This window comes from Numenius arquata, chromosome 4 (assembly GCF_964106895.1).
Source record: "Numenius arquata chromosome 4, bNumArq3.hap1.1, whole genome shotgun sequence".
NCBI classification, from domain to species: Eukaryota; Metazoa; Chordata; class Aves; order Charadriiformes; family Scolopacidae; genus Numenius; species Numenius arquata.
In genome coordinates this window covers 63,743,309-63,771,149 of record NC_133579.1, presented here as the reverse complement: position 1 = coordinate 63,771,149, position 27,841 = coordinate 63,743,309, and the positions used below count along the sequence as shown (strand labels likewise).

The window sequence follows — 27,841 nt, the reverse complement described above, 5'->3', positions numbered from 1 at the left end:
GTTTACTGAGAACTGTTACTGCCCTTCCAAAAGAAGACAGATATGCAGAATGTAGTTGCAAAGGAGAGAGCTTTCTTCTTTCAAGTGTTTTAAATTAATAGATTTGTCATACCTTTCAGATGGTTTTACTCGCTGTTCTGCAGGAAAACTCTTCTCTCTCATGCCCTGCAAGTTAAGTTTGATTTATTTCATGATTTATCTGAATGCATTTATATGCTATACACAAAGCAAAAGACAAACAACTGCTCACGTTTTGTGTTCGGTTATTTATTTATACCCCTAAATATACCTTGTCTACTTAAGCTTGTTCCCTAACCAGTATGACTATCCACTTTGATCTCTGGCCTAAAAAGCCCATAGATTTAACATCTGGTCATTTTTACATTCAGATTGATACTAGAACTATCGCTGATATCGAAAGAGATACCAGTGTTGTTATAAGGAAAGCTTAATCAAGGGCTCCATCTACACCACAATGATCAGAATAAAGCTTATTGCCAGAAATCTCGCTCAGAGCCCGTGGCTCACCTGAAAGAGTTTATACACATTAGCCTGGTCCATCAGCAACAGCTTTGTGTACAGGAACATATGAAAAGCAAAATGTTGTTTCTGTATTTTAACATTCTTTTACTGAGAACAGCCTGACCCAATAGCACATCATCATGTTCTGAAAATAACCACCAGCAACTTACTGTTCCAAAAATAATTAAATTCATAAAACCTCGAAGTATCTCTTTCCCAGTGGTTCCCAAGTCTTAATGCTTACCTCAAACACACTATCGATACTCTTTGTCAAGAAAGAGCACCTGAGTAGAATAATCGGTTAGAAACATTCCAAGCTTGTAAAAAGCAGGCAGATAAGGACCAGAAAAATTTACTTACTTTGTGCTTTATATCTACCCTCTGTTGAATTTTGCTGGAATCAGCAGCTGGAGTCAGAGATGGTTTGAAATACTGGGTCCGACTCACTGACAGAGAGATTGCCTTTGGTGTCACGAGTTTCTGGACAGGTGGCTGCTGCGATTCCATCTTTGAAAGGGAAGCAGCAATCAATTTATCCTTGAACCCGCCCAAATTAGCACAGCACTTACTGATGAAAAAATTAACAGAACTATAAGCCTCCCATCAGTCTCAGCACCCAGTGAAAATTATTTGGAAGTGTTGAAAGCATTTAGCTTGCAAGGGAAATCAGCAGAATACCAGTTATGAAATCCAAAAAGCTAAAGAAGTAGCCAAAGTCTGACTGAATCCTACTTCAAAATCTGGCAGTTAACTTCATAGACAAAATAACTCATGTTAATAATATCAAAATAACTCATGTTACTATAATATGCTCCCATCGTTTCCTCTCCTCTGCCCACATTGTGATTTATTTTTTACTAGCTTAATCCCTTAACATTCAAAGTGTTAAGCAGCTAATTATACAGGCTTCTGTGTTTCATTTTTCCTACATTTTCCTCCTTTTAAGTATTTTTTTTTTTAAAAAAGTTTAAAAAGTTGTACAATAATTTTCATTAAAATATATTCCAATGTTTCAGATTTCCACTGGATAGACTTAGAAGTACTGGTTTGACTTTCCTTGTCAAAGTATTTTCATAGAAAAGAATTAATTTTTAACAGAAAGCACTATACATTCTGCAAAACTGACTTAACTGAATTGTGAAACAAGAAAGACACTAAAAGGCTACAAGATTTACCAAAGGCTCCATCTGCAGTCTTAAGGAGCAGAAGAATCAGATTTAGAATGCATGCTATTATTTTAGTATCAACAGAAAACTGTTTCCAATGCAGTTTTAATTTCACAGTATCTCCCAACTCTTGGTAATAAAATTCATGCTATACTATCTATAAAGTGAATAAAAGTATTCCTTTCTAAAAATTATTATACTCATTTTGAAATCTTGAGTAAAATGTGGTTTATTTAAGTTCACAAACCCATTTTGAGTGAAGGATGTTCTGCAGCTGTTTTTAAATGTAAACAGAATAGAATCGGAATAGACGAGTTGAGTTGAAAGGGACCTGCAACAATCATCTAGTCCAACTGCCTGACCACTTCAGGGCTGAACAAAAGATAAAGCATGGTATTAAGGGCATTGTCCAGATGCCTCTTAAACACTGACAGGCTTGGCGCATCGACCACCTCTCTAGAAAGCCTGTTTCAGTGTTCGAACTCCCTCTCAGTAAAGAATCAATAGAATCATAGAATGGTTAAAGTTGGAAGGGACCTTAAAGATCATCTAGTTCCAACCCCCCTGCCATGGGCAGGGACACCTCCCACTAGACCAGGTTGCTCAGAGCCCCATCCAGCCTGGCCTTGAACACTTCTAGGGATGGGGCATCCACAACTTTCCTGGGCGACACATTCCAGTGTCTCACTACCCTCACAGTGAAAAATTTCTTCCCGGTATCTAATCTAAATCTACCCTCTTCTAGTTTGAAGCCGTTACCCCTCGTCCTATCACTACATGCCCTTGTAAAAAGTCCCTCTCCAGCTTTCTTGTAGGCCCCCTTCAGGTACTGGAAGGCCGCTATAAGATCTCCCTAGAGGCCTCTCTTCTCTAGGCTGAACAACCTCAACTCTCAGCCTGTCTTCATAGGAGAAGTGCTCCAGCCCTCTTATAATTTTTGTGGCCCTCCTCTGAACCCACTCCAACAAGTCCATGTCTTTCCTGTACTGAGGACTCCAGAGCTGGACACAGTACTGCAAGTGTGGTCTCACCAGAGCCGAGTAGAAGGGCAGAATCACCTCCCTTCATCTGCTGGCCACATTTCTTCTCATGCAGCCCAGGATGCAGTAGGCCACCTGGGCTGTGAGTGCACATTGCTGGCTCATGTCCAATTTTTCATCCACAAGTACCCCTAAGTCTTTCTTGGTGGGGCTGCTCTCAATTCCTTCATCTCCCAGCCTGTATTGATACCGCGGGTTGCCCTGACCCAGGTGCAGGACCTTGCACCTGGCCTTGTTGAACCTCATGAGGTTTACACAGGCCCACTTCTTGAGCTTGTCCAGGTACCTCTGAATGGCATCCTGTCCCTCAGGCGTGTCAACCGCACCACTCAGCTTGGCGTCATCTGCAAACATGCTGAGGGTGCACTCAGTCCCACTGTCTAAGTTATTGGTGAATATCTGGCATTTGTTCTTGTTTGATTTCATGCCATTGATGATTGCCCAATGCTTCAACTTATCTACATCTCTCTGCAAGGCCTCTTGTCCCTCGAGAGAGTCAACAGCACCTCCCAGTTTGGTATCATCAGCAAACTTGCTAATGGTGCATTCAACTCCTGCATCCAGATTGTTGATAAATATATTCAATAGGACTGGCCCTAGAATTGAGCCCTGAGGAACACCGCTGGTGACGCCAGCCAGATGTAGCTCCATTCACTACAACCCTTTGCGCCCTGCTGTTCAGCCTGTTCTTCACCCAATGCACCGTGAACCTGCTCATCCCACAGTTGGACAAGTTGTCTGGATGGATACTGTGAGGGACAGTATCACAAGCCTTACTAAAATCCAGAAAACTACATCTGCCACCTTCCCCTCGCTCACTAGGCAGGTGACCGTATTGTGGAAGGGTATCAAGTTAGTTAGACAGGAACGTACAATGAAAAAAAAAAAAAGTCGCACAGTTAGATATTTAATACACTAAGAGCTATTCTGTCTGGTACAGATCCTTGAAATAAGAAAAATACAACAAAAAATACCTGCAAAAGTTTTGTCTGAGTGCTCAAGTGTTCTGTCAACCATACGTTTGGCTTTAGTAGGAAAACACACAACCCTCTCCTTGGCACATACGACCCTCTCCTCCCCTTCTCATCAAGGGCTATCCGTCCCCTGCCAAACCTTATGAATTCTAGTATTATGAATAGACAATTTCTTTACTTTTACCCAGTGACAGCTGTGTGCAACATTCGCTTTCTGACTGACATCAGGCTCTGCGCTGCAAATCTGGTAGATCTTTCTTAATGCCTCATCACAGGTGTAGTTCCACAATTTAACTGAGAATCCACACCAGCTTTGTTTTCAGTTATTTGGATAATATTTATGGCAAAGAAATTATATGCTCTACTTTTCAATATTCTTGTAATTTAGCATATGGCAAAAGATGGTACAGGAAATCCAAGATGTTTGTAAACTCTGAATTGACTGTAAAATTAATTATATTCCAATCAAGGGATTAGCATAGAAACTTCTTGAAACATTCTGTCTTTGTCCTCATTAAAACAGCAGATGAAAACTTTGCATGGAAGAAAAATCACACTGTTGTTCCTTTGGTTGCCTGATCTTAAAGTGGCCTTTTGTGGGTTTTACAATTCAATAAACTCAATGATAGCCCAAATTAAAATGATTAAAAAACATTACTAGTTTTAATTTTTTTTGACAAATACGAAGGAAATAATGATTTAGCACAGCATTATCACCAATTCAGTGCTGCCTCCAAATAGGAATTTAGGAACACAAGTTTATAGAAGAGACAACATTTAATGATTTTCTTTCTCCTTACTTTGAGCAGTAATAAAAAACATAAGTATTATTTTTCCGCTCAAAATGAACATGGAAATCTGCACAAGGTCTGTACGATCACTCAGACTTTTCCTATTTCTGATCATTTATGTAAGATAAAGCTTTCCAAAACATAAAGATTAACATGCAACTTAACCCCAAGTTGCAGAACAAAATAGAACTACTTTGTGTGTTCTAGAGAAGTTGTTCTTGATTGACATATCAAGACACCACCACATCAAGATAATGTAATTCTTAACCTGAGTAATCTTCAGTCCTTCATCTAGCATGGGTAGAAAAGATATTTTTAGCAATTTCCACACAGCCAAGACAGCTACAATCCACATGATGCCGATATTAACTCGAATTCATGTGTATGCTGTCATTGAGGTTTGTGACATTTCTTCTAATAGCTATAAAGCATAGAAAGTTATCTATATCAGCTTAAGATGTTACAGGTTCTTACCTGTTTTCGTTTGGATTGGAAGCTAGTAATATTCAGCTGTACACTCCTGTCCACAGGCTAAGGAGGGGGGAAAAAAAATATTAGAGGATGATTTTTTTTCCTGAGAGAGGGTTCCACGCAACAAAAACATAGGGGTTTTATGATCAACTTACAGAAGACAGTGGACTAGAAACAGAAGATGGAATCCTTTTAGCATCCTGTTGAAAAAACAGTGCAAAAAGAAAAATGAAATCAAACAGGAGACTACATAAGGAAGATCTTTATCCTATACTGGCACATTTACTATGTTTTTCAAACGCATGAAATAAAACAGATTAAAAGGAGTGCCATTTACCGCCAAAGGACTTGACATCTTCTCCAATGACTGCAAGATGCGCCGCGCTGTGGAACTTGTCACACCATAGGATTGCACACTTGCTTGTTTAGCTTTCATTTGTCTTCTTACTGGGGGCTGAAAAATTAGCATTGCAAATGTTATGATACTTGATTTTGATTTAAGAATGCATGTATTTTGTGCCCTAAGGCTACATTGATGATATAACCAATAGTCTCATGATGACAGAGAAAAATGCATTCACTGGACATTCAAGCCATAAAGAAGAAAATATACTTTGCTGACTTCATAGAAGTTTAAGTGGGACCCCATACATGTTGCACACAGGACAAAGCAACAAAAGAAACACTTAAATGTAAAAAGTCATAAAGGGAAGATGTCAGGCCTGTAGGGTCTCTGAAGAAGTAATCGGGAAACAACTGAAGCAAAGGCTTGTGCTGCAGAAAGTACTTTCAGTAACAAAACAGATCTCAGAGTTTCATGATGATGTAAGCATTACCATCTTAAAACCAACGTACACAATCATCATCAGGAATTTCTAGTTTTACTTCTCTCGTTTCCTCCCTTTCCCCAAAATTACAGTTGACTGCAGATTTTTTTACTCTGGTTAAAAAGATAAAGATCTGATTTGAACTGTAACAGATCTAAACGTACTACATTGAAAAAGTAAACTGTTTTATTTGCCTCATGTGACTTTGAATATAATTAAAAAAAACTTCTTTTAGTGTGACCTTTTTTTTTTTGATTATGTTAAACCCCTCACGTAACCACATCACGCTTACCACGCTGCTATGTGAAGACAGGAAGCAGACCATACAGCACGTAAAAAACACAAGCGAGACTCGCTGTAATCCACAGCGTGCAGCAGCAAACAAGCTGGTCTCTCCTTTAAAAGCCTAGCATTTTACTTCCTCTTTTCAGTATAATCCACATTTATTTTGTAAAAAATAAAAACAGCTGACCAAAGAGGGCTCCTAGCTTACAGGGAGTTTTAAGTGTTCTGAAGTTTGACTTAATGCCAAGTCAGAACAAACCACAGGAACTTGTAGGTCCCCTTGTTCCATGGTAAAAATGGACTGACAGAATACATCCAGCAAACTTTATTTAAGGAACTGGAAATAAAAGTTCCTTCTGACTTCAGATTTTTATTTTTTAAAAAATAAAGGTCATTTTGATTTAAACACATTCCAACCAAACCAGATTTTATTGATTGCGTTTTAGATTCAACTCTAGCTACTGTGAGTAGAACATGAAGAACCCTTAGGGATAAGTAACTCTTTTCAAGAGCTACCTGAATGATATTAAAATAGAAAGCATTTTACTGTTTATCTTGAGATTGCATTTAGGACTGCATGCCTCCCCCTAGGTAACAGAAGAGCAAAGGAGCAGCGAAGTCGCCTTTTAGATACTACTATAGTAAAAGAGTGCACCGTTTTATACAATATATTCATAGCATGAGTGTAGGCACACTTGTGTAAGATCTACAGACAAGTATCAGGCAGGTAGTTTGCTACTATAAACACAAGTTTTCAAAGTTATGCCATCACTGTTTTTATTTATGTTATGTTAACATAATACAGTAAGAGGCAAGTAATGGCAGAAAATTGAATTTTTTGAAAGAATTAACAACAGAGGAAATCCCAACTACAAACAACTAGCCAGAACCTAAGATGCTACTGTCATTCTTGTGCATTATGACAAGAATTTCTACATAAACTCTTATAAAAGAGTTTAAACAGCAATTGTTCTTTTCTACTGTTGTAGGCTAAGAGGGCAAAATAGGAACTCTTGCCACATTTCCAGGTCCCTGGTCACAGCTCTTTTGGCAGTGCTACCCCTTCTGTATTTAAGTTAGGTTTTCCCTCACACTGCACTATTACTCTCATACCTGATAAGGAGCAATTCGCGCTTTTGTCTCCCTTGCTGCTGCAGCTGCACCACCATAAGTTGTCTTTCCAGGGTAAAATGGAGAATCCCCAAGCTGGCTTGTCTTAAAGACAGAAGTGTTTCCAAGTGACTACAGAAAGGTATTATGATAAGTGGTTAGTAAAATGGCTACACATTCAAATTTATTAAAATTAATACTATGCAGTACTTACAGGAGAGGGAGATCCAAAAGCAGATAAATTGAATGCAGGTTTTTTAGAGCTAGTTGCAGAATGCTGTGAGAGGGAATGAGATCTTTCAGCCTCTGTGGACCAGAGCAGTGGCGCTGAAGTATTTTTTGAAACTGTGATATCTGCCAAAAAGACACACGCTGTATGTAAATGCATTGTGTACACAGGGAACTTTAATATTAAAGATCACACTAACTACAGAGTTCTTTAACACAGAAAAGTATGTCTTACAGAATGAAAAAGTCCTCTAATACTCATTTCTCCAGCACTCTGACCTTCAGAGTTCTTCAAACAGATCAACTTCACATATGGTATGAAAACCAAGTATCAACCCTGAACTTGAAATCTGTTCACAAAGGCAAATGCATTACCTTTCTGTAATCTTTCCAAAGCACACACAAGTTAAAATTGCTCTGCATTGAAGGCATAATATTATTTTTCTCTTCTTTCACAGTAAAATAAAATGGAACTGCATAAACACTGGTACATGGATAATGATACAAAGTTTTTCCTATGTTGGTAAAGGGTTGGAGGCCAGCATAGGTCAGAACTGCACAGGTTTTAAACCTGAAAATGTCCCCAAAGGCTGAACTAAAAGAGTTAATGACCTGTTTTCCCTGTATGTTTTATGGAGACACACCAGAAAGCTCTGATAAACTCAGGTTATATTGCTAAACCCTAGCAACATCTACTCTGAATTGTAATAATATGTTCTCCAGAGAACTTGCTGAGCATGCCTCCATGCCTGTTTATATGGGGAACTAGAAAAAGCTGCAAACTTGCTGTTTGCCCTTCCTCAATGAGATCACCTAGGTCCCTATCTACATAAATACAATGTTTTGGTTTGGGTTTTTTTTAACTTTAAAATGGTGTACATTCCTTGCTGAATTCAGCAAAAGATACAGCAGTATTGACAACTGCTGCCTTCTACCAAGAAAGGCCAAAAAAGCAGCCCAAAACTTGCTCAGTCAGAACAGTTCCTTTATTGACTCCTGGTGAAAACACAGGAAAACATCTTGTGTTTCTATGTGTCGCCTGAATTTATTCACATCTAACCAGCTGTCAGTTAGATATTCTGAGTCACTCTTCCTTCTAAGGCAATCAGCCTAGCTGTCAAGCTACACAGAGTCATCCCCAGTTCCTACTATCCCAGGTCAAAATTTACAGATAACCTATAGCTAAAAGTGTGTTTATTGGCACCGAATCTTTGTAACAATAGGGTCTCAGGTGTATTCCAAAGCACGGTTATATTTAAGAGGTGACTTATATACTTCTAAAATACTAAAAATTAAATTTAATTCTAAGATTCAAAGCTGACATTCACCAACTTTCTTTGCTACGGTGATGCAGAATATTGAAGAATCAAAGCACTTCATGTTACTGAAAAAAATTGATTAGAGAACATGAAAGTTACCTTTATCAGATGCTCTAGAGGAGAAGCCACTGGTTGTTGAGATGTTGTCATCATCATGCTGAGAGGTAGAATCTTTTATTTCTTTTACGAGAGACAATCCAGGACTGCCAATGCCAAGTGAAGAAGATGTAGAGGGCTGACAATGTGGTACTGTGGAATCCAACATGGTACAGTTCAAATGACTCCGATGAAGAGAGGGCCTTGTTAACACATCTGAGAAGTTCAATGCAGATCTACTCGTGGATGGTTCTAAACAAGAACAGGGAGACAATTAGCTTTCCTATAGGCAGGCTCACAGAAGCCAAAACCTGTTTTCTATCAACACTCCTGCTATTGCCAAGTTCTAAGCACAAAAATAGAGAAGCCAAATTTAACTTCTTCCTCACCCAGATAGGGTTTCATCTAACTGATTACAACAGCAACGCTGCAATACCAAGTATCAATGTCACATTAAGGAGCAGTTAACAATGAGGTTTTAAAACACCAAATTCTGACCCCATGCTTAAGTGTCCCAACCCTAAATCCTTCACCAAATCAAACGTATAAATTCCTTCTTCTGTAGCTAAAGCTTGCAATAAGCTTTCCAAAATTTGAGATCACATGGAAAGTTACAATTCTGCAGTTTATATAATCCTGTAATAAAGATGATGTTAATCTGAAAATGTAACATGAAAATGTGTATTTGCAGAGATTTTGGGGGGTTTTGTTTGTTTTGGTGTCATTGTCCCCTCCTAAATTCTACCATGTCAAGTCATGTTATAGGCAAAACATTATCTCCTATCTATTAACTTTTGAGATTTTGGAACAAAGGAAAAGATGTAAGATGGGCATTTTTTCCTCATAAAATAATGAATCTGTAAGCACTGCCAGTGTCCTGCAAGAGGTGGTCTCACAGCTCCAACTTGACACATGAACAGAACAGCTATTAATGGATATCTTGTCTGATATCCATGTAAGTCCACAGTCTTCCCCAAGAATTCTGGGTAAGAACATCATTTTGGGTGACTATCCTCTTAATATTTGCACTGAAACTTCAACTAGCTTGCTCAATCTTTGTAACCACCACAGTGGTGTACTAATTACACTAGTAATTAGTTCTCCAAAGCATTGGTAGATTTTCAGGACTCTCTTATTTGAGAGAAAGAAAATGTTATCAGGCTGAAGTCTGGCCAAAGGAGTACAGGCTGTCGCACATTGGTACCTCAGAGCTGAAGAAACAGGCTTTCTAAAATTCTAATAGTAATAATAATTAAAAAAAAAATCTTATTATTAACTATAGCAAGAAAGATTGGTCTACAATATCCACAGGCTGCAACACAAGCTACTAAAGGTTCTAGGGTGTCCATCTGCTCCTGATTTCTTGGAGCTAGAAAGTTTGCTGTGCAGCTGTTCTTACTGAAAGGTCCTTTCACACACTTCTTCAGGAAAGCCAACACGTGTTCCTCATTCATGAAGACCTTCTCTATTCCTTTATCCAAACTTATTCTCAAGCTACAGCTACACAGAAGGCAATAAAGCTCCTTGTTTACAATTAGATGACATTAGTGACAAAGGTATTTGCTCATTATTTTGCTTCTGCCAACAGAAGCAACTGACTTTCCACACAGATGGTTATATACATGTGCTCAGGCAAAACTTCTCTCCTTATTAAAAATTAAGTTCCACAAACCTGCTAATTTAAGAGAAACTCAAATGAGAGCATATGCAAATTTACAGAGGAGAACTACAGAAAAAATGAGAGGCACAGATATAAAACACAGATTCATCTTTTATACGGTAAATTAAGGGACTGCAAACTTCTTTGCCAAGGGTCAAAATAGGTTTTCGAAGATCCCACCCTAGCCATGCACACACCTTAACGTTACCAAATATTTCAAAAAGAATAATGTCATAAACTACATTCCCCAGTTCTCCATTAAACTAACAAGGAACTTTACTAAATTGGTTGAAGAAGCTCAAAGGAGAAAAAAAAAAAAATAATCAAGACACGAAAAGGAATTTTCCTCTGGCATTCTAGCATCTGCTCTTTTGTTTTGCAGACAACAAAACAAATTAATGTTTTTATTACCTTAGGCAATTAGTTAAGACTTTAATTCCAGACCTTTTAAAAAAAGAGAATGTAACCTAGCCCACTTGCAAATGAATATTACCAGTATTTTACACCTGGCTAACTGACCACCTGAAGTTAACCGATGACTTCCAAGAGCTGAAGACAACCTCCAGTATATTTCGCAATTATGTTTACAGTTTAAAGCTAAGACAGTTTCATAAAGAGTTGTTGGGAATTCTTTTCTTTGTTTTTTTGGGGGGCACTTTGGTTTTGTTTTGTGTTGGGGTTTCTTTTGCTTGTGGGTTTTGTGGTTTTTTGTTTTTTTTTTAATTCTGTCAAAACGCTCCTTCCAGCTTCTCTTAGAAATTTAGATTCAAAACTAGAAATCTGTGAATAAATACAGATGGCCAGAATACTAAATGATTTTTCACATACCTTCTAAATTAATTCTTGCTGATTCAGGCGTGACTCTCCCATCAATCACTATGGTATCTTCATTTGCATAATCATGGTGATAGTTTACTGGACTCTCTTCCTGGTTTGTAGATTCATTTGTATCTACACATTCATCTTCACTTCTATTGAAATACTTCTGTAACCATCCCGGTACAATGTTTTTCACCGATTCTGTAACTCTGCTAATGATTCCCTGCTTGAAAGAAAAAACACTTGTTAATTACAGAAACACAGTCAACAGCATATGCTGGAATGCAACCTTCCACAGACCTTGAAGATAGATTTTAGATAGCAAATATTCAGTACAACAGTAAGAAAGAGGGGTTGATCCTAGACGTAGGATCTCTATACTTCTGGGACACGCATGACAAAAATTCACCTAACGTTGAATTTCCTATTGACCTATCAGTTGCCAAGGTCACTGGGAAGTTCAGAAATGTTCAAAATTCTGAAATTTCAACCAAAGTTTGACAGAGGCTTGTCAAGTCACAAGGTCATCGGGAAATTCTGTTTCTAAATAACTCCTGATGTACGTACTTTTTTTGAGGACTCCTCCTCTAAATGCCTTCACTTGGAAAACCATCAAAGTTCAGCAATTGTCTACAGTGATAGTGATGACCATAATAGCTGCTAAAATCAACAAACCTAAATATTTCTAGTTTTTCTAATGCTGAGCTGCAGTAACAACTTGTATCAAAAAAACACTGTTATGCTCTGAACACTCAGGGTATCCTGAAAGAAATCCTGGAAGAAACAACTATAGTTGAATAACAGATGCCTCACTACAGCACTATTAAATAGATCGATTTTGAGCAAATTTCATTTCATGACATATTAAAAGTTTTAGCTCTCCAAACCTTAATATTCTGCAATTACTGAATACATAAAAGCCATTTCCATTTTGACATTTGCCAATTATTTGCAATGCTTACGTTCCACGTTTAAGAAATACTTATTTGCCATTTTGTTTTAGGCAGTCACTTGTTCCCCATCATGCCCTCAAAATTTCAACACACCTTCCTGTCAAATCTCAACCCCGCGCACCTCAGAATTTCAACACATCTTCCTGTCAAATCTCAACCCCGCGCAGCGGATTGCTTGCAGCACGGAGCTCCATCCCTCTTACACTGACTGCAGCCACAGAACCCACCGCTAAGCTCTGCAAGCAAACCTGAAAGCTAACTCAGCCATTAGTTAACTCACAAACTCCAAGTGTTGAAGTTACACTTTGGAAACTGAAAAGTAACAAGAGTTAAACAGATTTTTGTTGAACTCCATTGTCAGTTGGTGATGCCTGTATCAAAGGCTTTGGCAAGATACTTATGCCAGGCTTCCGCAATAAAATTTTCTAGTCAAAATTATTACTCAGGTGTAGAAAATCAAGAATATTCTTTGAGCATGTAATAGTTACAGTCTAGTAAACAATTCTGAAACGAGAACTCTGCTGTATTCAACTTTCTAAAAAATTTAGCACACAAATGAAAATAGAAGCCCGTATCACTTATTGAAGTCTTTCATACATGATAATACAAACACCAACTTACAGGAGGTACCAACAAATTAGACACCCTTGAATCTGGAGTTGAGAAGGGGGCAGGGAAAGAGGAGGAAGGGAAGGTAGAAGACAAAAAGCCTTTTCACTGAAAGAAAGTCGTCTTGATTTACAATTTGACATTTTTCATAATGATCTGTAATTTAATCTTCTGCTTGCACAAAGACAGAATAAATATCCAGGGACGGCTTAAACCAGACAGAATACAGCGTAATAAAGACATCCATCACAATTACCACACTGAGATGCACACAAGGACACCATGCTCAGGATGTTGCTGCTATTCTACATAAATACTAAGCCTCAGCTTTCCAACAAGAACTACTAACTGCACGTAACACCAGAGTTCACAAGCAGTTCAGTGCATGGTACCAGCAAGGAGGCAGGGATACTCTGTCCCCAGCATCTCATTTCCACCCTTCCCTGTGACACATTGTCCCCCTTTTTGGGGGCAAATATTTTGCTGCTATGAATAAAAGCGTATCAGGAAGACAAAGGAGTTAAAATTTGCCAAAATAAGCAAAAGGTCAGGACACAAACTGCATCCAAGGCAATGCTCTTTCCAGAAAGCTAACCACTACTGCATTCAGTATTGCTAGAGAGTTTCTCCATCAGAGAATAGATATTACTGGCCATAAACCAGGACCGTATGATTCTCTTCTGAAGAAATCCTCCCAGGACTGAAAGCTATCTGAGACTCAAGATGGAAGACGTCACAGGCATCCAGAAGAGTAAACACCCAATCATTAGTAATCCAAATGAGTAACTGGAGAATCTAGCTAGACTAATAATTAACCAAGATGACATTTTACCATCCATATCTAAAACCAGACTGGTTTGACCATTTCTTGCATATGGCAGTCTTGCTAGCATTCTCCACATCAGCAGCACTTTAAGACTAAGCTGGGTAATACAGGATAACAACTTCCCAAACCAACCCAGGAGCTGGAATTCGCTCAGCATAGCCGTACTGTAGCAAGTACTAATAGCCTGCTCCATCTGGCTTTGGCATAGTGGAAGACAAGAAGCAGAGTTTTACGCTCCAGAATACTGCTGGCTTAGTGACAAAGGAAAGAAAAGCAAAATACACAGAAACGCACCTCCATTTTTCTGTCTGCAAAATGAAAATATTGATTAAAGGCATTGTGAAAGAACCAGGCAGGCGTTAGGAACGAGCCATCATTGAACACAGATCTTGCTAAGAAAAACCACCTCCCCCCTAAAGTAAACCCCACACCCCAGGTATGCCCATTCACCTGGGGGGGGTGGTATCTTCTACCTGCCCATCACAGATGAAAGCCAATAAATAAAGCATCATGGCTGGAGTCCTGTCCAAGTCAGGTAGTTAAGGTACCACTGACCAACTACACTTCTAAACATGCACACTCTGTATTCTTGCCAGTACGTTTCAGCAAAGTGTCATGCTTTACGCTGTCTTTAAAGCCGGCATTTTCATCTTACACTAACTTCTAGTTTTCTTAATTCTTCAACTTCAGCACAGGTGTTTGCACACCCTTTCCCTCTCCCTGCACATGCAACACAAGCCTACCCAGCCAGCAGCAGAGCACTCTCCCTCTACTGCTCCTGTACCACCAGCTCTGGATTCTGTCCATCCCAGGTTCCCTGGCGCTACCATCGCCGCACACAGGCATCTTTAATCCTTCCAGAAGGCTGACAAGGATACCCGCACATCTCATTGATGCGAACAGATCTTCAGAGGTGAAATACAGAAGGCATGGCTGAAGACAACCCTAACGGGCTTACTCCTCCAGCAAAATCTTAGCAGACCGCTCGGATCCCAATCTCCTCATGCCACAATTATGTACTAGTCCCTTCCTGAACACCTTCATTCGCTACAGCTACACCAAACACAGTACTGCACAAAAAATTCTAGTTCCCAACCCCAGGCTGGGAGTGGAGGAAGCGGCACTGGCACGCTACTTTAATGCTCTTAACTCCTCATTTCCACAGGCCACGGAGGCACCAAACTTAACATCGTGAAAGGGCAGAAGATGCCGTGGGGCAATCCCAACTGCGTGAAGCAGCGTTAGTCAGTGAATGTGTTTTAGTCCTTTAAGTGACTGATTTCAGCAGTTTGAGAGCTGCTGTCAGTACCAACAGCTGTCTGCTCATCTTAAATGCACTCATCCTCTATTCTCATCCTAACATATCAGCAGGAAAGCACAAAACAAAACACAACACAAAAAAAAATCCACTGAAAAGATCCAGTAGCTTAGGAATAGGTATTTACAACAGTTTCTCAAATTCTGTGCATCATCCTAAGTGTCTGCAGCTCTGCTAGATAAGTCCATGTATACAAACACCACAGCAACAGTAACTACAGTTACTCAAGCCATATTGCCTTGAGATGCAACTCTAAGCGAAAGATATGTAGATAGAAATACTAACCAGTAAACAAAGAGGTGTTGTAATTTACTACTTTAAAATACGATTTCTTCAAAGAAAGAAACATCTATAGGTTATGGTCACAGTTTGACTTCCAAACTTAAAAGCAGGCTATTTCTTGGCCAAAATATTTACAGTAATTGACAGTTTTCCCAGCTTGTAAGGGTCTTTCACATAGCATGGGGGAAGTGCTGGCAGGAGTATTCAGCAATGATGTGGTTACTGGAAAACACCTATTTTTGTAATTGAGTTGATTTCAGTCTGAGAGGCTTAAGTAAATCCCACTATAGAACACAGAACATACTAAAAAAAATTAGATGTATAAATTATATAAAGGTCATACACCAACATAAACCTGCCAGAGATGCAAAATACACAACCAGATAAGAGCTGATTTCCACTCCACTGTATGCACACCTCTGAGAAGCATCAAGGTTTTACCTTCAAGCCTCTCAGAGATTTCTTTGCTTCTCGTTTCAAAGTTCAGGTTATTAAAACATAAGAATCAGTAAGTCCTCAAAAAGAAAACCTGCACCCAATGGTGAAGTTCACTGAGACAGAGTAGATCAACCTAACCACTTCCAACCATCAAAAAAGAACCTGCATGCCCTCTCCGTCCCCCATGGCTATCTCATAGCAGCTCTGCGCAGAGCAGGTGACTCTCCGTATTAGCTGAATTCATTAATCTGGCAAAAAAGTACGTGTTTATCTGCTGGACTAATGAGTTTAACTGGCTCAGTGCACCAGGACTGGCCCGAGAGAGAGAGCAAGATCAGGCAGCCCCAACAAGAGGCAGAAGAAACAAAACTTCTCCCTTGTTTTAACTGTCCTATGTCCCTATTGCCATTAGAGAGATTGTCCCTGTCTCCTCCTCACCTCACCCTTCCCTTGTGCTGCCGCTAGCATAGACATGCAGCCAAGTGAAAAACTGTGTCAGGGCTCTATCAAACAGACCTAGCCAAAAATTCGTCTACAGACCGTGATGGGGAGGACTACCCCTTCAGGGGCATCACGTCACTGGCTCAGCTCACGGGTCCAGCTCACCATGTGGCTGCACGGGCACTGATGCAGAAGCAGGAATAGAAAAGGTAACACGGCCACGATTGTCTCTTGCAGCGGCACAGTGGCATAAACCAACTCTGCTTTTGCTATTTAGGGAGTGGTTTCAATTTGGACGCAGGACAGCAGAGTTTGATATTTCATTTAGAAAAAAGAACAATAAAACTTATGACTTAATATGAACAATATGTTACAGGAATGTCATTAATTATGTAACATTTGAAAAACAACAGTTTTATTTAAGGCAAGTGAACTAGTTCAGATTTATTTCTAAAAATCATGAAGAACGGATTACAGTTCCAGATGCCAGTGTATTTCCTTCTTATTGCTTGAAGTGAGCCTTATTTTCCTTAGTGTCGTTAGCTTTCAAATAAACATCCCAGGGAAATTCAGGTGCTGTTTTACATTTTTGGCACTGCTTGCAGATCTGTACCCACCATTATCTCTTCCATCCAAGTGCAAAAAGCCAGTGTATCCTCTGATAATCAGTGTCTAACCCACTAGATTAAATCCTTGTGATGCTGAATGGCTTGATCTCAAGTTTTGTCCACACCTTTAGTCAATACAGTGACAACGTTACAAAAGAGAGCATGAAGCACAAGGCAGCTTTCTTCCTTGTAGGAAGCACATTAGGCTCCAGTTAATCTTCAGCAGCAATCAGTGATGGGCACTGTAAATTAATGAGCACACAGTGTTACACTTTGAGACAGAAATCTATCAGTATCAAAACCAAAAAAAATGTAATATTAAGGAGACTACTTTCACTTACAACTTTACAAGCAGTTTTAAATGAGTTCTTTCTTAATCTAAGAAGGGACTCTAAGTACAGTTAATATTTTTTGATTGAAAGACTGCCGCACTCAGGCAGTGTGCCTGCAGCTAAGTTTCATAGACAGTACATAGAATTACATTAACTGAAATGCTGCTCAGACTATTTTTCTTTTCCTATAAGGGAATCCTATAGTCAAACCCGATTATTTTTACTTAACAAGTATAACAACAGCTAAAAAACCCACGTGGCACCAGGATAAACTGACATAACTGCACGGACAAGAGGTCCAAAGTTTTCAAAATTAGAATGATCAAGAAATAAATTTCCCATAACACCAGTTCTTTCCAAGGCCATTACTACAAATTATCAGGTTTAGCAAAGTATGATAACGTACCTTTTTTTTTTTTCTATTTAGGATTTAAATACACAGTTTAGGCATAAAATCGTCTCTCTTATTTATAGGTATTCTCTATGGATTAAGATCCAATTTGTTTCAGAATTTCAGCATCACCAAACATAACTGATAACAGAAATGGCAAACTGTTCCTCTTTCCTGCATTTACGGCAAGTAAGAACTTTCTGCATACAAGGGCTTTCAAGGTATCATACCCCATACCACAAATGTGCTACCTCCTATAATATACTAGACTCCTAGCAATGAATTAAACATTTTCAGTACCACTTTGCCTATAAGCACTCACAAACAAACATGGTATCACAGGCTAATCTATGGCACATAGTAGTGAGGCCATGTTATGTATGTAAAACACAAGCAAGGGGAGGCCAAATTCTGCAGCAACTCCTGAACAATGGTTAAATGCCATTCAACAGTAACTCACAGCTTGCTGATGTCCATCCCCCTGTCCAATGCCTTCTAGTGCAAACAAGGCTTTATAGATAACTTCAAGCATATTTCACAAAATTAAGTACTTTCTGCCACAAAATTTCATTCCTGCCACTTTGGAGTGCACTTTGGCACTCCAAAGTAAATCACAAGCTTCAAACAAGAAGACTGGAATAAATTTTTAAATTAAATGCAGTGTTAGCAAAAGATAGCAAAGTATTCTTGTGCTCCCTCTGAAATCTCTCTCCTATCCATGCTGATCTACAAACTGAGCTGACGATAGGACGTGCTAGTGGTTTTGCAAAATGTAATACGTCAATCCCGTTGCACATTCAATGTTATCTCACAATCTTGAACACATAAGTTAAAATGAAGTAACCAAAGAATCATCTCTCATTAACTCTCTGTGATAATCTAGTAGTTTAGCAAAACTCAAAGCCTTCCTACTGCTTAAGTATCGCACATAGACATTGCCTAGCCTACAAAAGTTAAACTCACAATTCATCTAAACCAGCAGAACCTGCAATTACTTTAAACAGGACACATTGAACTCTGCTGCATGCACTTCCTGACTCAATTTAAAAAAAAAAAAGTAAGAGTTGGTGCCTAGGAGAAACTAAAACACTGACTCTCAGGAACAGCTGCTTTAGCTGCAGCAACAGTGGCTACTGTTATACTCTTTGACATTTTAAGGTAATATTCTGAAACTGCAAAACCAAGGTTGGCTCACCTCTGCTGCAGGGTAATAATCTTCAGTCATAAGCAGCAGCAGTGTCCTTCTGGCCGTATTTTTTCATCACAGCTCAACTGAACCAAGAGCATCTCACAAACATATAACCAATAAATCCAAATGCTGTTGTCTTACCAGTAACACAAAAAGTCGTCGCTGCACATAATTTTTTTAGCGATTGGAGATAATGGTACCTACAAACCTGTATATATTCTACAACTCTGTAAAGTAAGTTTAATAAATACTAAGGGTAGACATTAGAATAAGTGTCAGCTGAACAGTTCAACTCTTTGCCAGGTTACTTTAGTCTTGGAGGTCACCAGACCTTAAGCTCTAATAGGGGAAGGAGTCATGAGACTCACCTACTTCAAAAAAGAGTCTGATTCAAAATACAATCATAACTAAAAACAAAGTCAGCCAGCTTTCCAGCAGACGCTCACCAAATTCCTTCCAAGAGCAGAGCTATGGAGACAATAATAAACAACCTCAGCAAGGAGAAAGAAAATCTTCTACTGGCACAGGTATTCGCAAAGCTAGCGTGTGTGCTAAAACTGCAGCTGTAGGACTTCAGTGCCTGTTGGTGCCCATGCGCTGGCACACGCATTTTTTCCCAGCAAAGGTGAGTGTAAAGATGAGCTTATGCTAACTTTAGAAAAATCATGGTGGTCACAACCAAGCCAGACACACACAAAGGCACTGTAATTAAATGCAAGATGGAATTATGAGATGAGTTATAGAAACTCAAAGGGAACTCCTCCCTCAGAAATTAGTACTACTGTGCCGATATGAAAGCTTTAGTGCTGCCGCATTTCCTAGAAAAGGGGAAGAAAAACATTTAAAGGCTTTTCTTGTCAAAAGAAGGAGAATGTACCTGTGAACTTTCCAACAAAAACAAAGAAAAGCAAATCTCATAGTTAAGCAAAAATCTTTTAATTAATAAGTATTTTTGTACAGTAATCCACAGTAGCCACAATGACAAATACTGTATCAGCAAGTTGCAAAACTACTTACGCTTCAGGCAAAGTCAAACAAGCAAGTTCATACTTGCCTTCACTCAATTTTAAGATGATCCAACCGACTTAGCTTAAAGGGGTTGAGAGTACTTACCCTGTCCCTTCCACCAACAAAGTTGTGGTATAACAATCTCTCATCAGAGGTGGTGACAAATAGCTGCGAATAACACAACCTTCAAGTGGCTCAACTGTCAGCAAAATTAACATCTCTCTGGCTTAAAAGGTGCATTTAAACTGCACCTTCAATTAGATAGTTGAAACAGGCAGATAATACCTGTAGTGTTTAGGCATAAGGACAAAGCAAGTCAAGACTTTTAAGCAGCACTATAAATAAATATATAATAATAATATAAAATAAGAAATATAGTGGCAAGAAGGGAAGATACCTGGCAAAATTTAGGGTGGTTGTTCATGAAACTGCATAGATAAGTAATTTAATACCCTAACAAGTAATAAAAAAATCTGCCTAATTGCTAGAAGTTTTCGTTAAAAAAATATTGTGGGCACTTAATAATTCTTCAGCGTTGAAGACTTGTACTGTATGATACAAAAAGCACAGAGGAGAGTTTTCATTATATTGTCTTAGTAGTACATACTGAGGAACATCTCCCCCTTCTCTCATGACTGTATAAATATCACTATTCAACATATTGTAGATGCACAATAGCTACAATAGATACTGGATTGATTACACAGAACATTAAAAAGCAAAAAATCCAAAGTTTTTGCAATTTAACAGCAGAAAAACGGAAAACTATCACATGACCTACTATTAAAAAACCAGAACATTTAAAAAAAAAATTATCTGGGAAACAGCACCCCTAGAGAAAAGCCTCTTAGCTACTCTTTTCTTGAGGGCAACCTTGCAATTTACTCTAGATAAAATGCAACAGTGAGATGGAGGCATTATTTCTTCCTTCAAAAAGCAGCACAGCCCTAAAGACAGAATTAAGAAGACAGACTGACAGAAGGATTACCAACTTCAAGTAACATTGACATTTACACTGAAAGCATATGTCCGTGTGTGCTCTGTGGTCCAACAGCAGCACTGACAGAACCACACACACACAGAAGTCACCTATTCCAACCTCCTGCTCAGAGAAGCATCAAGAACAGCAGGTCACCCATGCCTGTGTCAACCTGGGTTTGAGCACCTCCAGGGATAGAGACCTCTCTGGGCGGTTCTTCCAGCATGTTGGCTATCCTCACAGTTAAATGAAATCAGAATTTCCATTTTTGCAAACTGAGTCCATTGTCTCTTTTCCTATTGATAGAAAAGCCTTGCTACAACTTCTCTATACTCTCGTTAGGTATTTGCTCTTCTTATACTGAACACATCCAGCTCTCTCAGCCATGTGCCTCAGCCCCCTAATCATTTTGGTGGCCCTCAACTAGACTCACTCCAGTATGTCAACATAGTTTTGTATTGGAGAGGCCAAAATTTGACACAATACTCCAGATGTGGTCCTAAAGTGCTGAATAGAGGGAGAAAAACCACCTCCCTCAACATCCTTCCCGCATTCCTACTAATACTGCCCAATATGCAGTTGGCTGCCTTCACCGTGAGAGCATGCTGCTGACTCAGGTTCAACTTGCTGTCCACCAGGTACTTGGGGTTGTTTTGTCCCAGATGAAGGACTTCGCATTTGTTGTTATCAAACTTCAAGAGGTTCCTAGCAGCCCACTTCTGTTGAGATCCCTCAAATGGCAGTTCTATCCTTCATCATACAATGGGACAGACATTCCCCCCAGTTTGGTATCATCTGAGAACCTGTTGAGGATGCACGCCATTCCTTCATTTGAGGTTGTTAGTAAAGACATGTAACAGTATTAGCCCCAATATCAACCCCTGAGAGCCTCTATTAGCAATCAGCTGCCACTGGAACTTGGTGCTGCTGATCACAACCCATTGAGGCCAATGGTCCCACTAATTTTCCAACCACTTTACAGACCACCTGACAAGTGCATATTTTACCAACTGGACTACAGGGATAACAGAGGAGACCACGCTGAGGGCCTTGCTAAAGTCCAGGTAAACAACATCCACTGCTCGCGCCGTGTCCACGCAGCCAGTCACCCCACTGTGTTACGAAGTTGTTACACGATGCTATGGTAGCCCACATCTGCACCAATCTGAAATAGCCCCGCTCAAACTTTTTTAGGCATGCAAAAGAGATTTTGAACTCTGTCCTCTCACAGCCCTTAGAATCAGCAGCAGCTCAGTTCCTCCGCGGCAGGGGAGCACGAACCGGTTCCAATTACCAACTGGAGGAATAAATAACTCGCAGGAAGTGATGTGCTGCCAGCAACCAAAGGCAATTTGCTGTGTCCCAGCTAACACAGTCAATTATTTCATCTGCTTTTTTTTCTCCTAAGATACCGCTCGCTAATATTGTTTTTCTCCAATACTTCACAGCCTCCAAGGCTGTCATGACAACACTTTGAAAGACAAAACGCAAAATATTAATAAAATGCTATAGCAATCGTCATCTACAAATTGTTGTACCACTGACAGCAGTTAGTCTAAATGAGAGAAAACTGTCAATATCTCAGTTTAAAAAGTTCTTCCCAACTAGAATACATTTTTGTTTACAGTAGCTAAGTGCCACATTTAAACATCTGTTTTGCTAGGGCAATTTGATATTGCTGGGACAGAGACAAAACCTCTGATGTTAACTACCAGCCCATTCTTATAAAACAAATCTTTAAATACACATTAAACATTTCTTCAAATCTATTCATTTTAACTCAATGTGCTAGCTACTACTAAACCAACGCAAGCACAGAGCTGCATACAAATATAAATACAACCACCAAAGCATGCTTCAAGGTGCAATCCTATTGGCAGGAGTTAAACCAATACAATTATAATTTTGTGGGTCTCTATGGACATTCTGAACAAAAAAAAAATTTTAATTATTATTTTTCTGCTTCAGGTTTATGAAACATTACCTAGTTTACATTACACAATGAGATACTCTAGGAACTATTTAGCATAAGAGTTTCAGAATTTTCTCCCAAAATAGACCTGGTGGTTTAGTTTCTTCTGCTGCCTGCAGTCGCTGCCCACCAAGAAAATCGCATGCATACATCAAACAACAGTTTACAATTGGCCTACCTTCAAGACAGTAGCAGGTCACAATGTAATGATTTAGGCATTGCTGCATAGAGTTTAGGTTCCCAGTCCAGTAGCTATTCTCTCTGGGAAGAACCTTACACAATGTCTCCGGTGACTTTGTGAGAAGTTCACTGATCCAAAAGGGGCTTTCATGACCAGGACCAGCAAATGTGTCTTTCAATGGCCTTCTGGTCCCTGCTTTCAGGTAATATCCTAACTACATCAGCACTAGACCAACTACAAACATGCAGAAACTTTTGCGGGTTTCATCAAGGAAAATGTCTTCGGACTGTTTTCTTGTATATCAGTGTAGCATATCTAAATTATAAATATGCACTGGCACATACACATGTAAGAAAAAACAAACGTGTATCACGCCCCAGCAGAAGTTTCAATCTACAAACATTATCTCTAATATCAAACAGCTCTAAGCTGAAGCTTAACATAAGCATACAGGTTTATGGGAAGGTTCTAAAGACTTTTCAGGTAATTGTTTTTTCTCGTGCTTAAATCTGCTTGTATGAGTTTAAAAGTCCAGAAGTGTCAAAGTTCTGTGACCATTTCATCTGAATGGTTAATTATCAAATAAAAAATAATCAAAAAAGTTATTTTAGTCTTTTCTCCTATGTCACATTTAGAATCTTTGAAATCTCTGTTACCTGGATGAGAACGGCACTCTTCCAAGCTAAACCAGCACGAGCGCAAAGCTAAACATAAAATTAACAATAGGAACATACAGATACTATACTAGAAGCTGTTTAATAAGCTGTCAACAATGTCAATACTCATCCCATTAACACATCCACACTAGTAATTCCAATCATCAGTCTACCTAAATGACTAGGACAAACCAGCATTTAGAAGCACTGGAGCCACATCCGGAAGATGAAGCCCAGATGTTGGACACAACAGCTCCCTCGTTTGCATGCTCTTAGCTCTCAAAGAAGCTGTAATTTTAACCTAAGCTCCTTACACGGTACAGAAGGAGGCTGGGTATTTTGGCACGAGATGGCTGAGTAAACAGGTAGCATGCTAAGCTCAGAGTAATCTAAAGTCAATGCATTCAGCATGGAGCTGTCAACATTGAGCCACCAGGAAAGTACAGTCAATGGGAAGGGACTCCTCAATTCTAATCCTAGAATGCCCAACCTACAGATACAAAAAAAGCTCTTTTCTTTCTGAGGATTCCCACCCACAAACCTTCACGGTGGGTGAGTCTACACCATCTTTACTTAGCAGTGCTCTACTTTTTGTTTGTTAGTTTGTTTAATAATCTAGCTGCTGACAGTGCTCTTTTTATAAGGCAGGACGGTAGCTCAAAAGGGAAAATACCACAGTTTAGCTCCTCCACTAGTGGGGGGAATCTGTACCCATACCTCCATCTTCCAGGAGAATGTGCAAGCTGCCAGTCAGTCTTCTCTTCCAGGCAGCGTCTGTTCACCTCTCCTATTTGAGGCTGGTTTAAAAAAAGGCTCTAGATTTAAAAAAAAAACCACACACACAAATATAATGAAGCATGGCTCTAAAGTTTTATCATCAGGCACTTGGGGAGAAAAGGGCAGGAAATATTAGGCTTTGCATGTTTGCTCCAAGGAACATCTAACATAAGACAAGTAACTTCTGAAATCAAGAATCAGAGCCTGCATGCCTCCAGTCTCGGAGGGCAACATCTTCTTATACATCCTCTTTCTGGCTCAGTGAATCATGCATTCTTTTTCTGGATAGTAGCATAGCTTCAGCCAGGAGAACTGAAGACAACACACATCTTGGCAACTGGGATATTCGCCCGGAAAGTGGAAGATGTAGGTTGATCCCTCCAGGCAAAAAAGAAATCTGAAGCAGGGTCTACCACATTCTGAACAAATGCTTCAGCTAATAGTCATTAAAAAGCAGCAGCAGCAGCACCTCCTCTTCCAACTGTCTTCTAAAGCTGTCGCTGTACTTTATAGAAGACTGACTCCGCAGCACACGGGCGTGATTAGAGAATTCTCACCTGACTGAACTCCCCAGGAGACTGTGGCAAAATAACAACATCCAGAAAGCAGACAATCGTGAGCCAGGCATCATGCTAATCACCTCTCATGCAAGTGGAAAAAAAATTAGGTATCCTAGGATCTTTAAAGCTAGTAGCTATACTGTGTACAGTGCTTAAGCACCTTCGGAGCTTGATGATGAGAGACTGAGGGCCTTCAGGACCTCAGTTTTGACCTCAAGCACCTAGAACAGCTCTGTTAAAGTATCTCTACAAACCTACTTATTGATAATAGTTAGGGGAGAGGGGGATCAGAATCAGAGGTATAACCTTATGTAGAGATTGTACTGGGCACTTTCATGTCTTCCCAAACTCATTACTGAGACAATTAAAACTAAACCACAGAATACTTCTGCAGAGTGGACATTATATGGAAAATAGGAACACCTATCAATTAATTCCAATTTAAGTTAGCCATCTACCCAGAGCTCATCTTTTTATGCAATGCAAGTTAGTGAGCTGCATAGGGTTAAAAAGCTATCCGTTATGACAAATGCACATGCTTGACATGTATCAGTTTGCTTATTTATTTAATCATTACAATTTTTTTCCCCAATATATTACTGTTAATTTGATCTACGTATTCGATTTGCAGCATCCATTCTCTGGGCAGAATCCCACAGATATCCCCAAGCACGTGTTTGGTTTAGCACATTGTTTAAATAAACCTACTGGAAAATGCACAGGGATAGGAGACAATAGAAGAGTCAGAAAACCATCTACACTAATTATTTTAAATTCATGTGTAAGGTTTCGGTTATCTACATAGTATCAACACAGGCAAGGTGGTAATTTCAACATTATTCTATCCTTCACATAAGAGCTTTCAACATTTGCTCTCTCAGTGCAGTGATCTTTTGCATGAAGCATCACCATGCCAGCTTTACAAGGACAACACTGCTGATCAGCATACTATATAAAAGACTAAGTATAGTACTTCCGAAATAATAAAAACTAATTGAGCAACAACTCGTGCACAGCACTCCCTCAATTTTGCATATAATATTCAATCCCCTAGCTTATGTTACCAATGTTACCAATTTAATAACGTAAGGGTTTTGGCTGAACAGTCAACTTCAGGTTCACAAATACACGTGGAAAGCATTTCCAGAGCACTATCTCTGGGCATCTTGAAACGTCTTAGCAAACAGTAATTGGGAAAGATCCTGTTTCTTTCCCTCCAGCCACTCGAAATGGCACAGGATTTGTGTGTCGCAATTTACAAACTGGTGGTTTTTGTTTTTTTTTTTTGCTACGCATCTACTCTATCCTACAATACAAAGAAGAACAAACGCCTTATGAATTACATTTCACTTGCACTGCATCAGCACATTTAGGCACAGCCAAGTGACTGAAGAAACTACCAGAGGCAGACCTGAGGGTTCTGCGTGCAGCATCCTACAAAGAAAAAAAAAAAACCGAACTAAACAATCGAAGGTGCCAAACTCACACAGCACCCCCTCCAACTCATTTGCAATTTGAAACTTGGAAAGCAAGGCAAAATATTAGAAGCGATGCACTTAAATCTGAAGAGTAACTTACACTTGGCAACCCAGCACCATCAATTTAACAAGGGGGGGGCCGGTCCCGAGAGGGCTGCGCACAGACAGCGAGCACAGACCGCTCCTTCTGGTGTTTGCCCCGGGGTCCTTAAGGGGTGGGACAGCCCAGAGAAAAAACGTCCACCCCGCGGCGGGGGAGCCGGCCCATCCCACCGGCGGGGCGGTGAGGGGCACGGCGGGGGAAGGCGAACTGACCCCTTCCCTGCCGCCGCCTCCTCCTCCTCCTCCTCCCGCCTTTGCTCCCTGCCGAGCGGGGGAGACAAAAGGGAGGCGAGAAGCCCCCCGCGGCCCGGGGTTGCCGGCGGGGACGGCAGCGGGGCGAGCTCCCGGAACTCCCACAATCCCCGCGGCCCCGGCGGGAAACCCTTCCCCGCCTCACTCCCCCGGGCCCTTCTACCGGGAAACCCCGACCCAAAACCTCGCACGTGTTGAGGGGGGAAAAAGGGGCGGCTCCGCCTCCCGCCGCTGAGGGGGCGCCAAGGGAAGGAGGGAGAGCACCGAGGAAAAGGGCCTCCCGCTCGTCTGGGGGTGACCCGCAGCCTCCCGCCGCCGCGCCTCACCTGCTTGCTCCGGACATAGGGAGGCTTCGCGGCGCCCAGGTGGTACCGCCGGGTCCGGATCTTCCCGCCGCCGCCGCCGCCTACCCCCCCGCCGCCGCCGCCGTCTCCCGAGGCCATGCTGGGATTCGGTCCCTCGGCTGCCCCTGCGGGGATGGGCCCGGCCTGTCCCGGGCCCGGCCCGGCCTCCTCGCCGCTCCCTCCCGCCCGCCACGCGCGGCGCGGCCTGGCGCGGGGGCTCCGCGGCCTGCCCCTCCCCGCCGCGCCGCCGCCGCCACCCCCCCGCGCGCTCGCTCGCTCGCGCTCTCTCTCGCTTTCTCGCGGGCGGGCGGGCGGGCGCGCGCGCAGCCTCTCGCGTCCCTCTCCGCCCGCTCCCGGCTGGCGCCCGCCGGCCGGCCCCGCTCGCGCTGCCCGCCTGCTCGCTCGCGCTGCCCGCCCGCTCAGCTCGCTCGCGGCCGAGCCGCCGCACCCCTCCCCCCCGCTCGCGGCCGACCAACCACACAGCGCCCGCCCGGGCGGCCGCACGTCACTAAGGCGCGCGGACTGCGTCACAAGAGCGGGGACTTCCCGGCGGCCCCCGCGCGTCTGGGCACCGCCCGCTCGAGGGAAGCAGGACGGGACGGACCGCGAGGCGACGCGGCCCCGTCCTCCCCCGCGGGCAGGGCCGGGGCCCTCCAAGGGCGGGGAGGGGAAAGGGGAATCCATGCCCGGGGAACGGCAAGCGAGCGAGGCTCGGTGCGGGCTGGAAGGCCGGGAGCGAAGGTTTGTGACGGAGTGAGGCCGCGCCGGCGTGAGGCCCGGCGGCGGCGCTGGTGGGGACGGGCTCCTCCGCCTTCTCCTCGCGGCGCTCCGCCGACC

General features: G+C 41.3%; 1 protein-coding gene across 1 annotated transcript in view; it reads right to left on the bottom strand.

Moving 5' to 3' along the window:
• The window catches only part of NUP153 (nucleoporin 153), a 44,214-nt gene extending 17,111 nt beyond the window's left edge, over positions 1 to 27,103 (bottom strand). Inside the window, exons 1-11 of the mRNA XM_074146817.1 lie at positions 26,987 to 27,103; positions 21,601 to 21,609; positions 11,318 to 11,531; positions 8,833 to 9,081; positions 7,401 to 7,540; positions 7,190 to 7,318; positions 5,302 to 5,418; positions 5,120 to 5,164; positions 4,968 to 5,024; positions 883 to 1,029; positions 113 to 165 (exon numbers count right to left, since the gene is read on the bottom strand). Coding sequence (XP_074002918.1) covers positions 113 to 165; positions 883 to 1,029; positions 4,968 to 5,024; positions 5,120 to 5,164; positions 5,302 to 5,418; positions 7,190 to 7,318; positions 7,401 to 7,540; positions 8,833 to 9,081; positions 11,318 to 11,531; positions 21,601 to 21,609; positions 26,987 to 27,103 — 1,277 coding nt within the window. The remainder of the gene's footprint in view (positions 1 to 112; positions 166 to 882; positions 1,030 to 4,967; positions 5,025 to 5,119; positions 5,165 to 5,301; positions 5,419 to 7,189; positions 7,319 to 7,400; positions 7,541 to 8,832; positions 9,082 to 11,317; positions 11,532 to 21,600; positions 21,610 to 26,986) is intronic.
• Between the last annotated feature and the right edge of the window lie 738 nt (positions 27,104 to 27,841).